At 39.4% G+C, this 17,479-nt stretch overlaps 1 protein-coding gene across 1 annotated transcript in view; it reads left to right on the top strand.

Moving 5' to 3' along the window:
* The first annotated feature begins 1,505 nt into the window (after nucleotides 1-1,505).
* ACSBG1 (acyl-CoA synthetase bubblegum family member 1) overlaps nucleotides 1,506-17,479 on the top strand; it is an 84,583-nt gene continuing 68,609 nt past the window's right edge. Inside the window, exons 1-2 of the mRNA XM_079318050.1 lie at nucleotides 1,506-1,612; nucleotides 10,361-10,443. Of these exons, the coding sequence (XP_079174176.1) occupies nucleotides 1,533-1,612; nucleotides 10,361-10,443 (163 nt within the window). The 5' untranslated portion in view covers nucleotides 1,506-1,532. The remainder of the gene's footprint in view (nucleotides 1,613-10,360; nucleotides 10,444-17,479) is intronic.

Below are 17,479 nucleotides of genomic sequence, written 5' to 3'. Positions count from 1 at the left end.
TTACTAACTGTCAGCAAGTTTAAAGAGAATTATAGGAAAAGCAAAACAAAAAAACCCTTCATAAACACCGTGTGTACAGAAGACACATATATTTGAGATTTTCTGTTTATTCACTGGAAGTACAAGGCTTTGAGAGTGAGCAGCCATTTCCTTCCATGAGACCAGCCTGTTGTCCAGCCACTAAACACCCAAGGTGCAACTCCAGCAGTTCTCTAATTGGATTTGTTCATATAGCACCTGTAACATTTTAGATGACCTAAAGAAGAAAAATAAGAATTTTCTTGCAGCAGAGTTTTCTTTATTATGTTACGGGAAAGTTGGTTGCAAGGAAGAGACCTTGTAGCTTTGTGCAGAGAATCGTTGGAACAAATCATTTGGAGAATTATCCCAAAATGAAGAAGCTAAATCAATCCTGACAAATACAGAGTTTGCTGCATATGGTGACACATTTTTACTGTTGAAATATCCCCCATTTTGTGTTCAGATATTTTCAAATCAAGTTCCTGGTTTTGAGAATCTTGCTTCAAAGTTTCCTCTATTTCAAATTGCATTGTCTATGATTATATGTTTGGATATGATACAAGACCACTCTGCAATTAAATCCACACTTTGTATAAAGTTAATATTTGCTATCTTAGATATTCCTACTCGTCTGTCTTTGTACCATTAAGTAAAACATTTTAGATTATGTTCTCTGGCTTTGAAGGCCATGGCACAGCATGGCTTGCATCTCTCTCTTCCTCCTCCAGATAGGGTAGTCATTAATATAATTTCCAGTGGCAGCCTGTGCCCTGCATTGTCCCAGGGAAGTGCCATCTCATGCCGCTCTAAACTCTGCCAGGAGAGGTGCTCACAGTGGGTAGCTTGAGCCATTCTCTGGATTTTATTTTGTTTACCAGTACAGATGTAGCCTAAATAGCTGAATTGGACTCCCTTATATCCTGGGAAGTAATTTGTTCAGTCATGTGTAGAAACTTCCACATTCTACCATAGGACTGCTCTGGTGAGGTGCAGGAAGTGCTGCTGGAGTTGTGTTGGAGGAGGTGCTTGACTGTTGCAGTACTGGGTTTCAGGGGTAGAATTGAAGACATTTCCTAATGTAATTAATCTGCATTTTCTTTAAGAAAATAGCTTCTAGAAAATAGAATGTACTTTTTTGAAACTAGACTTGGTAAAATTAGAATTGCTTCAACTTGTGTGAAGGAATTTGTGGAAATCTTGGCAAAAGAAAAAATTTGCATCTTAAAGCATTGTAAACTCATTAAAATTCTTCTCATGGATAATTAAAGAAAAGTGAATTAAAAGGAAAGTTTAACAGTAAGCAGCTCACAGGCACTGTGACATTTCAAGCATGTTAAAATCAGAAAGAAGTAGCTTTTGTAGCAGTAGTCTCCTCCTCTCGTATTACGTGTTGTTTTTTCTAACAAATAACCAGTTACTGTTGGTTTCTTTGGTTCTCCAAGCAGCTCATTTATGCCTGATCCACACAGTGCTTTGGCATACTTGTGACCAGCTTTGCAGGGTTTGCCAGTATGCCTAACAGTGGAGAGGCTCTCAGGAAACAATTACAGGATGAAAATGCAAGGAATGTTTCAGGAAGCTGTGAAAATGGGTAAAGTAGCTTGAGCATTTATTTTAACAAACTGATCTATCAATTTTTCCCAGCTTAAGTTCCTCTTGTACTACTGTGCAGATCCTCAAGAATTTTGTCTGGTGTCTCTACTGTCTAATGAAGGTATATCTTTTGAGGCTAGAATGAGAGAAAATTGTTAATGAAATTTATAAATAGGTTTATTCTCCTATGCTAAATCCTACTTTGACTTTAAACCTAACAGCATCATTGAGAAGGGACTATGTCGCTTGTATCTTATTGGCGTATAGGATACACCTGTATAATGTTAATTTATAGCGTGGAGGTGATTTAACCTCTTCTCTTCTGGATTTGGGGGACTAATCCTCAGGTAATTATTGATCCTTGTGATAGACCATCTTCTTCCTGTCAAAGGCAACAGAACTTAACCAGGTAACCCATCTCTAGAGGTGGGAATGGGGAAGGGAATTTTAGAAGAGTGTATTTGAATGTTTATGTTACCTTTCACATGTAAAATAGTCCTGCTGGGTCCTGTCTCTTTTCTGCCCTAGGCAGCACAAAAAGAACACCTTGTTTCTTCTATTTGTTGATCTGTCACTGGAATGGTATCTTCTAAAAGAGAAATCTCCCCATCTCTAGAGTTTTTGGAAGTACTTAAGATTAGAACAGGACATCTCACAGGAAATATTTTAGCTTTTGATTTTTAGAGGTTTGTCAGTATTGCTAAGTACAAATATCCATTTCCAGAGACTGAACTGGTGTATGATATTTAGTCTTCTGTTAAGTTGAATATAACTTCACATTTGTTTAGGGAATAACTTGCATGTTATGTCTCTTGGAAGATTTGTTTGATCTTTTCAGGTAAAGGATTGGTTGGGATAATTTCTGCCATAATGGTTTCTGGGCTTTGTAATCCTGGGTAAGAATCATGAGAAGCAACCCAAAGACTTACGGTTTACACAACAGGAAGAAGTTTAAGAAATCTTTCTTAAGATTCTTTTGAATGCATTGTTTTGCTTCTGGAATCCTAAAGTAGTTAGTAGTAGAATTGTCATTTTTTTGATTAATCTGTCCAAAGATCATAAACCATTTGACTTGTGATCAGCCTAGGTGTATGTATACTCTGACTCATGAAAGTTAGGATTTTGCTAAGTTAGAAATAATGCCTCTATTTTAGTCGATAAATTCTTGTATTTGTGACATGCTTAAGAAAAATACAAGGAAAAACCCCCCCAAAAAGCATGTTTTCTTTATTAAAGAAAAAAGTTAAAGGAGAGTTTAATAGTACAGTGCTTTGCATCCACTGCAAACAGGAAGTTTAAGCTTGTATTAGGAAGATGTTTTGCATTTGGGCTTTTTTCTGAATTTCTAATGAAAGAATATCAGACCCTAGAATTTGAAATACTTTTCATGCATTCAAAGTCTTTGGCGTAAAACTTCTGTGTTTTGCTTGTGTTTGAAGATGCCCAGTGCATGTTGCCACATTAAATACTGTTGTTTACCTGGTGTGGTTTGAAGTTAGGTACCAAACTTCTGTCCCTTTTTTAGTATACTAGAATTCCAAGTAGAAAGGACTAGACAAAGAAAATAAAATTGTTTCAAATGGAAATATGAAAGAAAGACATTATAAAAGGCTGAAATGTGACCTAAAAAATGAGGCAGAGATGAAATAATGAGTTCTGTGTGACCTAACTTTCTGCATTCCCTGCAAATAGCCATCCAGACACAACTACTGGAAGGTTTCTGCTTCAGGTCTGGGCTTTTGCTGCGCATGGGAGAACAGAGCCAGCAAATCTGTACCAAGGTCAGGACAGGGTTGTAGTACTCTCCCAAGTGCTGAATAGAGCCTTTTTTGGGGGAGAATAAAAAAGGCTCGTTACATTGTTCATTTCTTCCCATTCAGCCATGAAGTTCTCAGCTAGATGTAAAACTGGTCTGCTCACCAAAATAAATGACCTGATTTTGGAATATGCTTATTCTTAACATGAGAAAAAAAAGCTTCAGTTCTGTTTTTGCAAGTAAAGAGAAGGTGTGTGCCAACTGTGTTATATGGTAAAATAGATCTCAGCTGTTAACTTTATCACTAGTACTTTGTTCTTTATTAAGCATTTGTTTAGCTTTTAAGTAGATCTTTGTGAGAGAAGTTGTGTGAGTAATTTAACAAAGACTGGTTTCTTGTGTGCTATGAAAATCAAAGCAGCTGTCAAATCAGCTGAGACTTTTTGCAAGAGTAGGAACATATCTGGGCTGATCTGTGGCCCTGTTTTTAAGTCTCAGGAGGGCATGGAAACCAATTAACAGCTGAATCTAACCTGTTCTTCAAGGGCAAAGGGGAACTTTTAAATAGAATTAATAAGGAATGTATTATAGTATTGCCCTCATTTGAATAGAGGAGCAATTAGTAAATAAGATGACCAGTCATAATAGACAGCAGTGTGCTGTAAAGGGCCATGGAGACCTGTGACTCTTTACTCATTAAAGGAAAAATATTACATTACAGAAAATGAGGGTTTAGAGAATTAATGTGGTGTGTCATTACTGTGATTTTTTTTCTTTATGTCATAAAAAATGGGAAAACATCTTCAGAGCATCCTAGGTAACAGTTGACAGCACCTCACAGTCTGGAGGTACAGTGTTTGCTTTGCTATTTCTGTGCCTGTCACAGGTTTCTCTGCAGCTGCTGAGCTACCAAAGCTGTGGTGCTATGTTGATTTAAGTCAGAGTGACTTAATTGTCTCTGTCTGGAACTCTAGGTCAGATCTGTGATTCTAAATTTTTTGGCTTGTGCTCCTTCTTACAATCTGTCCCTAGAGTTCTTTCTTAAAATACTGGATTTGGCTCTTGTAGGATATGAAAGGATTTGGGAAAGGATTTCTTATGAATGGGATCCAGATGAAGATATTTAGTTTCTGAAGTCTCTAGGCAAAATGCCAGAATCATTACAGTTTCCAGAGGTTACCCATAGGTAATTTAAGCCATTGCTTTTTGCTGCCAGAAGAGTTGTCAGATGAATATTTAATAATTCCATCTTGAATTCAAATACCCCAATGAGCTGTTGGAAACGTCTAACAACCAATGAAAAGTTTCTGAGAATATGCAGATGTAGACCCAAAGCACTCCCCAAAGCAGCTCTAATGGAGAGTGAGGCTGGTGGAATGTACATAGCTGGGTTGGCCTGGAGAACATGCACCAAAAAGTTGAAGGGGGGAATTTCTCAGTGTTGAAGCAGAGGTCAATATTTAGGACAATATTTTAGGACAATATTTTGTCACCAAGGCTGAAACAGCAAAAGATGGACACTTGATTGGAAGAAGGATGTTTTAGCATCCACTTTATAATGGATTCCTTAAATAATCAAACCACCAAGCTGTAGGAGTTTAGAGGAGGAATTCACTAAGTTGTCTTCACAAGAAGCATGCAGTGAAACATAAAACCAAAATTTATGAAGAAATTCCATCTTGGAAAAATGCATATTTTCCACTTCAGCCTATTTTTTGTGTGTATTAAATAGAATCAATATTTAATAATTAGGAAAGCCAGTTCAACAAGGAAGTGTTTGAGAAAAAAATACTTGTGCAAATGGGGATCTGCACATATTGCTCCCTAAGATAAACACCTGTGTCTTACAAAATATTTCTTTGAGCAAGGCAAGCAGAGCAAGGAATTTAATTAAAAGGTGGGGACTGTGTTGTAAGAAGTATGAAGTCACATGTCCACTGCACATGAATGTAGCCTCTGGTGGTGGGTGAGCTTGTAGGAGCAGGGCAGAGGAAGGAGCTGCACTGCTAGGATCTTCACAGTGAGGGCAGAACAGCAGAGAGCCTAACTGAGAGCTCCTGGCTGGGAACAGAGCCAGGAGAGCACTCTCAGGGGAGGCTGGATGGGATTGCTTTTTGGAAAAAATCGTGTAAGGGACAGAGAAACTGCATGCCCTGTGCAGACACTGTGACTGAGCAGTCCCTATTTGCTTGCTGTGTTCTCTGTTGCAGACAGTCTGCAGGATCTTTTATTTTGAAAGGACAAAAACAGAAAAATGGTGCAAGTTTTATAATAAAAGCTTTGGAAGTTAAATGGACCTGAACTGCAGTAACATGGTTAACCACAGCCAGAGCTTTTTCACCTGGAACATACTGTTCCCCTAAATTTAGGACTCACATCTCCTCAGCTTACCCAATCATTTGTGTTATGAATGCAGTATCTTCAGCAGTGAATATGTCTCATCCATTAAACCAGAATAAAAATGATTCATTAATAAAAATACTTTGCTGGACAGTGATCTCACATGTGGTAAAGCAGCAGGGTGGGAGTGGAGAAGCTGTGTAATGGAGAAGCCTCTGCAACAGGAATACCAGGAAAGGGAGGAGGAGATGGTATCTTCATTGTGAATCTGACAGCGTAGCTCTGGAAGCTCAGAATATGGCTCTGGGTGGATGTGTGGTCTGAACTACTCACTGGTTTCATGGTAAAAAAAAATGTGTGTTTGAGTCTTCTTTGTGAGCAGTTGTGAAGGTGATTTCCAGACCTAAAAGTACCTTGACTTGCTGTATGTGTGTAGGGGGTTATAAGTAAATATTCTGAAGCCTAAAGTAATACCTTGTCCTGAATAATATATTAACAATTTATTTATGTATGTAATTATTTGTTAAACTGCTTATTTTTGCTACTTTATAGAAAGGTTGATCTTCTAAAATTTTGATAACCCCTGTGGAGAGGTGACTGATAAAAACTTAACATTGACAAGGTTACAGGAGCTGAACAACAGGAATAGGAATACCAAAAGAATGAGATGTCTTTTTATTTGCTCTCATACATAAACTGTTTAATGGATAAATTTCCCTTAAATTTCAAATTTATTGCAAGTTAACAATAAATTGCATAACAGTGTTCATGTTCTCTTGGTGCAGTTTGTGACAGTAGAAATCACTTTGCAGAAACAAGGCCAAAATGCATCCTAGAACATAATTGTCATAGTTTTAAAATTTGAGAGAAAAGCTACAACCTAATTATACAGGACACTACGTGTAGTCTGTAAGGTTTATTCAAGGGAGAATTTCTATAAAATGTTTTTCCCAAAGAAGAAAATGGTTTATTATCATATTAAAGACTGACTTCATGGGTTCTGTTCAGTTTTATTGTTTGTATCTTCACCAGATTTTACTGTGAGGAAACAATTTAGAGGACAGCAAATATCTGACAGTCTGACTGTATTTGGCCTAGAACATGAGGTGTAAGCAGAAATTCTAATTCCCAGAACAGGAAACAAAGCCTGTGGAAGGAAAAAATCTGATTCCAAAGTCCCTTAAAACAACAACAAAAAATTATGGAAATTAGTATCACAATAAGTAGTGCCATTAATCACTAAGCATCATTACGGTAAAGAACAAACAGTTTTTCTAGTGTGCAATTAGCAAAAGAACACTGTCATTTTGTAATGATAAAAGCGGGGAGATTGAGTTTTGGTGGCATTTGATTTCTGCAGTACCATAAGAAGTGATACTGTATTCAGTGGTGCTATCAAATACACTCAGATAAAACCAGTAATTGCTCAGCCAGCAGATCCAGATTGCTGCTTGTCCTCTGGTGAGTCACGCCGAGCAGGAAGGGCTCTCAGGTACATCAGTGAGTATTTCACCTCACACATACATTGCTTCCACTGGCTTGCAAAGATAATCTCACTTGAGCTGTCACAGTCATGGACACAGAGGGAAAGGAAGCTCTCCCTTTCTTAATCCAGTGTAGAGAACGTTCTTGCTTATTCTTGCTTTTCAGGTTGGCCTGGTATGTGAGAATGGCTTCAGTGTGGAATAGCATCCAAGGGGCCCAGAGCAGTGCTGGGAGCTGTGGGTGGCTTGGGCAGTGTTGGGCTTTGCCTCAGACTTCTGGATAAACCAACCAGCCTAAACTGAGCTTTCGTCGCAGGTGAGGGCAGCGTGTTGAATTCAGGCAGCAGATGAGGTTATGTTTGCTAGGGTGGTGCCTTGAAATTAAAGCCCAAATTACAGCAGGAAATACTGTCATTCAGAAATCACCCATGCTAATGGAGTTCTACAAAAATATGCTTTGGTTAGTTCTAGCTGATCAGTGTTTTGGAAGTTGATCTCAGTTTGTCCTGATTGGCTTGTTCAGGTTACCTCTACTGTTAAATTCTCTCAGTGTGTGATTTTTAGAGGTTTTTGCATATTACTTTTGGAACTGTAAACTTGCAGATCAGATGTGGAAAGTCCACCCTTAAATTGGTAGTTGGATTTTGGGAGATGCTGGCCCTGCATTTATAACACTGAATAATTTATGCGGAACCTCAGTCTTAATAAAAAATTTAAGAGCCAAAATCCAGCTCTCCAAAGCATTTTGGTTTTGCTGGGGCATCTTGGCACCACGTCATGGTTCTGCAGTGCCTTTTTTCCTTGCTGCAATTTATGGTCAGCCCCACCAAATTCTGCTCAGTTCAGTCTTGAACTACTCCAGATACCATAACCATTCTTGGATATTTACTTAATTTTTAAAGGAATATTTCCTAATAAAAGCTGAAAGTAGGATCATCAAAACTGTGTTCTTTCACAAGCCATAGTTCTGAATATACACAGAAATTGTTGTTGGAAGAGAAAATATCTTAATTGTACTTTCAGGGCAAAAAGCCTCATTCCCAACTGAACTGCCTGATTCATGGGGACAGGTCAGAACTGTTTTGCATGGATTGTTACCAACTCTACTACTCACAAAGGTACTGAACATGTGGGGATCCTCATCGAACTTTTGGACATTGAAGCATGACCAGGGAAAGTCCAGAAGTTCAGATGTTAGTTGGCTGTTTTTCTATAAAGAGAATATAATTTAAACTGAACCAGTATCCTATAACATATAGGAATAAAGCAAACTACAGAGATATTAATCTGTGAAAAGTCATTAATGATGTTTATTAAAGTTTTGAGTATCTTCAAATGAGGCTCTTCTGATACATCACTAATCAGACTTGTTTTATTCATAAGGCTTTTCTGCTCTTTGTTTTTATCAAAAGGGATGTTCAATTATCATTGGACCAAGATTTTGGTTTATTTTGTAAAATAGTAAAAAGCTTTATTATTCTCAAGATATTTAATGGAGAAGTTTCCACTGGATTGCTAAACATCGAATATAGTTTTTCTTTAAAATAGGAAAAGAATGAAGAATTATATTAAGTGCTTTGAGATGGCAGACAAACATATGTTTTTTAGTTATTTCAGATGCTTTGTTTTGGTTTTATTCCCAAATAGTCTTCCTGGTCTGTCATTCTGTTTTTGCAATCCCATTTCATTAAGTCACCATTTCTTCCACATATCGAACACAGAGTTACCTTTCAAAATGCAGGATAGTCCCCTTCTGTATTTAAATTACTCAGTTTCTTGTCAGCATCCACCTTTGCCAAGCCTGTGACTATTTTCAGAGCCTCACTTAGCTTATCAGACAAGCCCTTTCATGTTTTGTGCCATTATGCTGTTAACAAGAGAGGAAATATCCTCACCGGCAGGGTTAGTGATGACTACTTGTTTTCCTTCAGCTGCTTCTGTGACCTGTGCCCTGCTCCTGTGTGGAGCAGCGCGGCAGGAAGAGAACTGTGGGTGTCACTTCTGAGGGTGAGGAGTTACACAGGCTGCTGTATTCTTGGAAAGGGGATACAGCTGGGTTAAGGCCTTTTTACAGTTTCATTTCACTGTGACTAGCAAGAATAAATTCTAGGAGTGTCCCACATACAGAAGTATTTTACAAGTGTGGTTGTTAGTATGAAATGGGAAGTAGTGACTGGTGTGGTGTTTGGTCCTGCTGTTTACTCCCTGGCCCCACTGAGTAAAAACTGCTTTCGAGGTTGTTGTTTATTTGAAAGCTGCACAGGGTATTGTTGCAACTTTCTTTTTCTACATTTTGAGTTAATTTATTACACTGTGGAAGGGAAGGACTTCCTGAGCTTTGCTCAGGACTCTTCTGTTGTACCTATGGGGAAGGAATGAAGGCAATCCTAGCTTCTTCTTAGCCTCTAACAGGTGAGGATTCCCACCACTTGTTCTAAGAAATGAAATTAGTTAAGTTCAAAATACTTATGCTGCTATTTATGTACAATCTGCAGTGCATTGCTATATTCAGTCATTTCTAAATGCTTACTGTTTAGGTATTTTGCTAATGAAATTAGCAATATGTCATCTTAGAGTTTTTGGGTTGGAGTTTGTGCTTTAAGCTTGGTATGTTTACTTTTAGAAGTTAATTTCATCCATGTTTTAATAATGATTTGTTGTGTTGGTGAAGTTTTTGAGAAACTTCATCATTATTATTACTATTATTAACCAAATTGCCTTCTCTTTCTGGCCTAAAAAAAAAAAATCCCTGATTTCAGAGCTTCAACAGGTATCAACGGTGACAATTTACAAGGTGATGTTAGCAGTGTCAGTATCATCAGGGTTAAGATTGGTAACTCATTCCTCATACTGGTATGGTTCATGGCCTCTTTGTGGAGCTTCAAAGTTAGTATATTCATGATGTTGAAACCAAAAGCATGAAATAAAGAATGCCATCCTTAGGGTGAAGGCATTTCCTTTCAACTAGGTTGTAGTAGAGTTTGCAACGGGTCAAAATGTATTTGGTAGCTCTCAGCTTTCTAATTCCACCTGTTTGAATTTCAAAGTGCTTTCAAGCTGTGTTTTTGTTTACCTTTTGATACCTATATTGCATATTTGTGTGTTCATTGCAGTAGATCCCACTAGTGCTCCTGGATAACATCTTAATAGTTCATTTTGCTTTTAGAACTTTTGCAGATGCACAGACTGTCTGCAGGGATCTGTTGCCTCATTCAGAGGAGACCCAGAGTGAAGGCATAGAGCCAACAGGTAAGAATGTAAAAGATGGTCCTTGGAAATTTGAGCTCTTCTCAGATTTTTTTTTTTAATGTAAGTTTTATGTCTATTCTAGCAGGTCTTGACTGACAATTTCTTGAGGCTCAGATAATGAAAGACATAATTAAAATAAAACTGAAGTGAGTCAGGGCAATTGGCAAATTTTCAGGAGTTGTCTGTAAATTTGCATGGATTTAATGGTTTCTGCCAGTGTTTGTCTGTATTTGAGATGATGACTAGATAAAAATGAAAAATAGCTTGATCCCATTGAGAATCATGCAAATTGTTGGGTTCCCTTTGGCATGCCAGCCTACTCACCAGCTGTCACCTGGGGAGGATTTGGTGTGCAGTGTGATGACTGGAGCTGAATGGAATATGTGTGCTTTGGTCAGTTCTGTGCTGCATCAGAGCATGTGCACACGGGTGGCATTTAATGCAGCTGCAGTGCTGAGTGCCTTGCCTGAGTGTGCTGCTGTGTGGCTCAAAGCAACTTTGCTAGCAGAACTTTCTGAGATGCTTTTAAGGTTTGCAGCCCTAAGAGAGCTCCCTGGTACCTTGGTGAGGCTGCTACTGGTGTCTAAATGTGCTCATTGAAACAGAGTATTTGTTCTAGGAGGAAAATGAAGCAGTGAGCACATAGCTATCTGATCCATGTTGGACCCCTGCATGCAGACTTTATACATGTGTATAAACACATATTTGTATGAATATGTACTGCTTCTCAACAGGCAGCTCTCTGATACACAGTAGGGTTCTTTCCAAGAACTGAACTGCCAACTGTAGCTTTCAGTGAGCAGGAAATAGATGTGGATGAATAAAAGCAATAGCAAACTCCTGTTTTTAAATGTACAGGGTGTCTTATTGAACTGTTTGAGCCACATGTTCTCTGTGTACATTGTCACTGTGACTCTGCAGAGTGCTTGCTTGTGTGCTCATGAAGGCTGTGACCTATTTTCCTTGAGATTTATCTGGGACAGTGGTTAATGCTGCCAGCTCCCTACCTGCTTCTCTCCCAGAGGCTGCTGCTGGCTGCAGTTAGAGAAGTCAGCTGGGCTGTAAAGCAGGGCTTAGGTAGGAATGCACATGTCATTTAGCCACTCCTGCAGAGGTGACCACAGCCTCTGCCACAAAGGTGAGGTGAACAGCTAAGGCTAACCATTCCAGCTGTTCCATCCTAATTTTCCTGCAAACACAAGTCACACCTCATCCATTTTAATTAACCAGTTCCTTTATTGGTGTTTAGATATGTTTCTAGTTGATGAATCAGGAGCTTACAATTCATGGGACTTTGTCTTCTATTTGACTTTGGGAATCTGTGGCACTACTTGTTATCCATTTAAATGGAAAGCAGATTTTAACTTGGAAACACCACACTGCTATGCAGATGCTGAGGATGAAGGGGGCTGAATTTCAAAAACTCCTCCCAAAAGATATTTCACGACAAGGAAGTTCAGTGTCTGGTTGCAGAGGGTCTGCATTGCACGTAAAGAGGAAAGGAGGAGATTCTGATATTTTCTAGTTTTTTGGAAGTGACTTCTTCACTTTATAATTGCTACATTCTGCAACCTCAGGAATAAATTTATCTGATGAGGACCACAGGTTGTTCTGGAATTTTTCCCCATTCCTTTCTTCATTCCTGTGTAAGCAGGCCAGATTTGGGGTTTTCTAATGCATATGTAAATCCAGAATACCCTTACTGTTGGCAGCAGGTATTATATTGACTTAAAAACTGTGTGAAGTAAGAAGAGAATTCATCCATGCTGGTTTTATACTGATGGAATGAATATAATTTATGTTGGAAAAGAGCACTGGAGGGCAACTAGGACATCTTTCTGCTCATAGGAAGCCTTGTGGCTTTGTTTAGCTGAGCTTTGAAAACCTTCAGGGGTGGAAATTGTACAGCTTCTCAGTCCCTCTTCTTAGGCTGAGTCATCTACATTGTGAAGTTCTTGATCCAGCAAGAGTTTTCCTTGCTGAAGCTCATGTCCATTGCCTCTTGTCCTTCTGCTGTGTGCCTCTGAGAAGAATCCGTTTTCCTTCTTAGTACCTGCTTCAATCTTTAACAAACTGCAGGTAGATTGGTTTTTTATCTTCTCCAAACTAAAGAAACAGTTCCTCCAGGGATTGCTGTACATGGTGTGCTCCAGGCCCCTGACTGCCTGGGATTCTCTCTTTTGGGCTTGTGCCAGTTTGCTTGTCAGGATGTCTCTCTTGCACACTGAGGGGCAGCCTCAAGGAAAAGAATCCCTTTCCTTGGTGTGCTGGCTGTGATCTTGCCAGTGCAGCCAGGGCTGTAGTTAGCCTTCATCTCCATTGGGCACACAGCTGACTGGCAGCCATCCTGTCCACCGAAAACAGGGGCTCTCCTGTGAGCCAGCTCTGACATCCATCCATGCTGTGCCATGTCTTCCCCAGAGTGCAAGGCTTGGCTTCACCCTGCTGAGCTTTCGGGTTGTGTCAGCCTATTCTTCCAGTGTGCTGGGGTCCATCCGGATGGCTGCCCTTCCTTTTGTCCTGTTGGTCACTACTTGAGTTTCTGTCACCACTGAAGCTGCTGAGGGTGCACTATTGGCCAGGATACCAGTGCCATCATTGAACAATTCATTCTCACAAGCATTCCCTGAAGAATGTCACTTGGAATTGACTGCTAACAAGATTTAGAATTGCTGACCACTGTTCTTAAAAAATACTTATCCAGCCAATGTTTTTATCGACCTATTCCTCCAATTGCAGCTGGTTAAAACCTTCCAGGGATGCTGGGCTATGTAGAAGTTGTCAAAGACCTTATTAAAGGTAGAGTAAGCAGAGTGCCACTGCTCTCAACATGTCAGAGCCAGTCAACTTATCTTGGAAGGCAGGTAGGTTAGTTTACCAGGGCCAAGTCAGAGGTGGCCGCTCTGGCTGGTGTCAGTCACATTTTATAGCTCAAAATGATTTCTAGGAGGGTTTGTTCTATAGCATTTCCATGGACTGAGGTGAGGCTGACTGGCCCTTAGTTTTCCAAATCCCCTTTCTTCTGCTTTTTGAAGACAGGTGTGGCATTTGCCTTTTTTCTTGTACTGGGACCTTCCCAGATTGCTGTGCTTTCTCAAAGATGACAGAGAGCAGCCTTGCTGTGGCTTTGGCCTAGTTTCTCAGTGTCCACTCTGAAGGATTCCATCTGGTCCCATCAACTCTTCTGTTGTGTCCAGTTTGTGTGAGTGGTCCCTACTTTGATGTTCTGCTACTGTAGGTGAAACATCTCACCTCTCACTAGGCATGGAAGCTCAGGAAGTGTGACCTTGCAGTAAATACCGAGGTGAAGAGGGCACTGAGAGCATCAGCCCTTTGCATGTCCTGTGTCAGTGAGCTGCCCACAATATCACTGCTTCTCCCTTTGGTTTCCACTGTGCCTGTAAAAGCCCTTCTTGGCACTTTTCACATTACTCACCAATTTCAATTCTGAGTTTTGACTTTCCATTGCTGCATGCCTGGGCAATGTTTCTGTGGTGCTGTTTGCTCCTGATTACACCCTCCACATGCTTTAATTTTGGTGCATGGTAATCAGTTTTAGAAGCGTCAGTATTGTTATGAAGCTTATTTTGTACTTGTTCTGGTGCACCACTCCCTCCCCGTCAGCTCATGGAGGCATTCTTTGGAGGATATCTTATTTCTCTGATCCACACTGCAGGGGTTTACTGATGAGAAGAGCAGTATATTTTATTGTAATTAATAATTGTTCCCTTTTCCTCCAGTGGAAAAAGTAGAAGTGTCCATTACTTGAAATATTTTTGTGTGTTTTGGCTAATTTAAAAAGATTTCCTCTATTCATTGTCTTTTCTGTTAGAAAAGGTAAAATAATTTGTTTATTGTGGAAAACTGGTGACATAGCAGAAAACCCTTTTTCTCCCACAGCCATGGCAAGGCAAGCCACAGGAGCTGATTTGTGTGTTTTATTAGAAGAATCACTATGTGTTTAGGCTGGCCGAGACTTTCAGGTTCACTTGAAATTCCAAACTTCTGTACCTTTGTTTAATCTGATTATTGGCACAAGGAGGTTTGTCACAGATACCGGGCTCTCAGACTCTAAACTGTGTGGACTCCACTCCAGCTTTTACTAAAATGAAGTTAGTCTTCCAGGGTCACAGACATCTTGAAGTAAAGTAAGAAATAGTGGGTGAGAGGAAGAATGCTGTATTTCTGTTGTCAGCAGAATGTGATGGCATCATAGCTGTGGAATCCTGGATGATGACTGACAAGAATGCCTCCAGCACAGAGCTGAATTCCTTGTCTCGTCATTAGGGCAGAGTGATGTTTTGCACCATCTGGCATATAACCAAGACCCTGTTTTGTGAGTTAAATCTGATTAATTTTCAAGCAGAAGTTAAATTACTGGTTTAGTTCTTGCTTCACAGGGCACATCTATGGAATATCACTTGGAGTTGCTCAGATCATGCAGCAGGGCCATTCCACAATCAGCCTGTCTGTTTATCTGTCTGAAAGGTGACCTTGGGTCTTTTGCATTTTATATGACTCTCAGAGCTGTTCTTCCATAAACATCTGAATTAATTTACATTCTCAAATCCTTTCTGGCAGTCACCAGAATACTTGCAGGTCAGGTAGTGAACAGAGAGAAGGTTTCACTAATGATACTAGCTTTCAGCTGCAGGATTAGTATATTTCTCTTGTCTTTGTTTTTTAATTAATGTACAGTCTCCTTCATGTATCCCAGAGGTCCAGCAGTTTCAGCCAGGCTGATTATTCATGAAAAAAAAATATAAAAAAATAAAAGAAAGTAAAAGGGAAAATACCCCACTGATTTTGTTATTTGTTTATCTGTTTAAGGTAATTTTTGATATCTGGGCTTGTGCCATGTCAGAACTTCCCACTGTACATGATGGAAGGAATAAACTGGCTGTTAAAAAAACAAAATGTGTAATATGTTCTATATTGTGTATAATTTCAAACTTGGTAGGAAATATTTGAGTAACAAATGTACTTTTATAACACAGTATTCACATGTAAACTGCTCATAAGTTTAGGATTGTATTGTAAAAGATCAGTTGAAAATTGCAAGTGTATCTTTTAAGTGGTTCTTAACTGCTTTTTTACTTCTGTAAAGTTCCTTGTTGAAAATTTGCACTTTATTTTCCATCTTAGTGGGAAAACTGCCCACCTAAACCCCCAGGTATTTAGATCAGCTTTTCTTAGAGCAGCTCCCAGGACAGGCTGCAGTACAATATCCTGTTATAACTTATGAATGAGACTGCCCCAAGCTGTCTCTTCCTTCACAGAAAGGCAGTGAAACATGAAAAATTAATCTGATCATGGAATTCTTGGCCTTGGAGGAGAATGACATAGGGAAAAAAATGTCCTTCCAGAGCCTCAAACAGTGGCAGTCCAGATTGTATTGCCTGAATAAAACCTCTGCTGTTTTTGTTTTATCTGACAATATAACCTTCTTTAAGCAGGAATCTTTTTGCAGCATCTCTGACCTTCAGAATTCATATGAAGGACATGAGCCAAGGTCACATAGTGGTGGATGGAAAAGCATTTTGAGTGTGAAGTATAATGCAGGTAGCAGGGGATAGTGGCAGAAAGAGGAAAGGAACAACTACTCTGCTTGCATACAGAAAACTTTGGGTGGCATCAAGTGCTTTGAGCTGGACTGCTGGGTTTTTTCCTTGTACTCCGGAGCTGCATTTTTATAATGTACCAATGCCAGTAGAGTTCATTGCGGGGTTTTATTCTCATCTCCATTTTGGTTTCAGGAGGTGCTCAGTTGATTTCCAGCCTGGATATTGCAGTTTAACTTTCAGAGCTACTGAGGCAGAATACCTGTTTGGCTTCTCCCAGCATTTGTAATTGGTGCATTTAGTGTTTAGCCAGGCATTTCTTCTCAGGCACTTTCTACCAAGAGTGAGCCCTCTGCTCAAAATCCCTCTGCAAACTGACAGAGGAATATATTGCTCATGTTCTGTTGTTTTTACTAACTCCGGGACAGCCTAATTCAGTTTTTAGAGGTATTTGGCTTATCGAGATTTCAGAACTGTTTTGAGATTTAATTCTACCTGCAAATACAAATGCAAAAGCAGACATTTAAGGGGCATTCAGGTTTATATTTGTTTGTTATTTTGTTTGTTATTTTGTGTTGTTATTTTTTACCTTGAGTATGATTAGAGTGATGCACAGAGTCTCTGAAAGTAATTCTGTTCTTTGTCTTTGATGTGAATCAAGATGCATTTTTAACACCAGAAAAACCTGCATAAGGAAAACAGAAGGAAACCCAGCTTTCAAGTACATTTTTGGTTTCTATGTATAGATATTTCAGGGATTTGATTGATTCTCATCATTCTCTGGGAACTGTGCTGTTATCTGCTGCACATCTGGAGTGAAAAGACACTATTAATGCAACTTTTGTAATGTTGTTGTAGAAATGTTGCTAATATGTTCAGTTTCCTTCAAGAGGGGTACTCCTTATTCAGGAGTTCAAAAGTATTCATTGTTCTGTTTTTAATGCACAGACTAGAATGTTGTATTTTAACTCTGTATGGTATGGTGCCCTTTCTCCACTGACCTAAGCGCAGCTCCACCTATGTTTTGAAAATCATTATGTGCAATTTGCACATGAGAAAATGAATGTGCATGGAGATGAAGCAGCTTTATTTATACTTATTGTTGTCATTAGCACCTTGTGTTTGTCAAGGGAGCAATTCAAATCTGCCAGCCAGGAGCAGGAGTGGAATTAAATGTTTGTGAGCTTACAGCAGTTTGCTGTGCCTCTAGCTCTTGGTGCAGACTACAAACCTGACTTGAGGGAGGCTGCAGGTGTGTTCTACAGCACTGGTGTGGAGCCAACTATGGCTGATGTGTTCCTGTACTGCCACAAGTGCTCAGAGTTCCCAGACCTCTGAACCAACTGGAATAGCATTGGAGAGGGATGTGATGCATGTTGTACTTTCAAATGCTCCAAAACTGGGTTTTTTCATCCCCTAGGATGGCAAGAAACAGTATAGATACTAACTGAGCTTGCTTTAGAGTTTTTTACTTT

This window comes from Erithacus rubecula, assembly GCF_903797595.1.
Source record: "Erithacus rubecula genome assembly, chromosome: 14".
In the NCBI taxonomy this organism is placed as follows: domain Eukaryota; kingdom Metazoa; phylum Chordata; class Aves; order Passeriformes; family Muscicapidae; genus Erithacus; species Erithacus rubecula.
The sequence above is the reverse complement of the archived record's forward strand: the minus strand, read 5'-3'. Positions and strand labels throughout refer to the sequence as shown.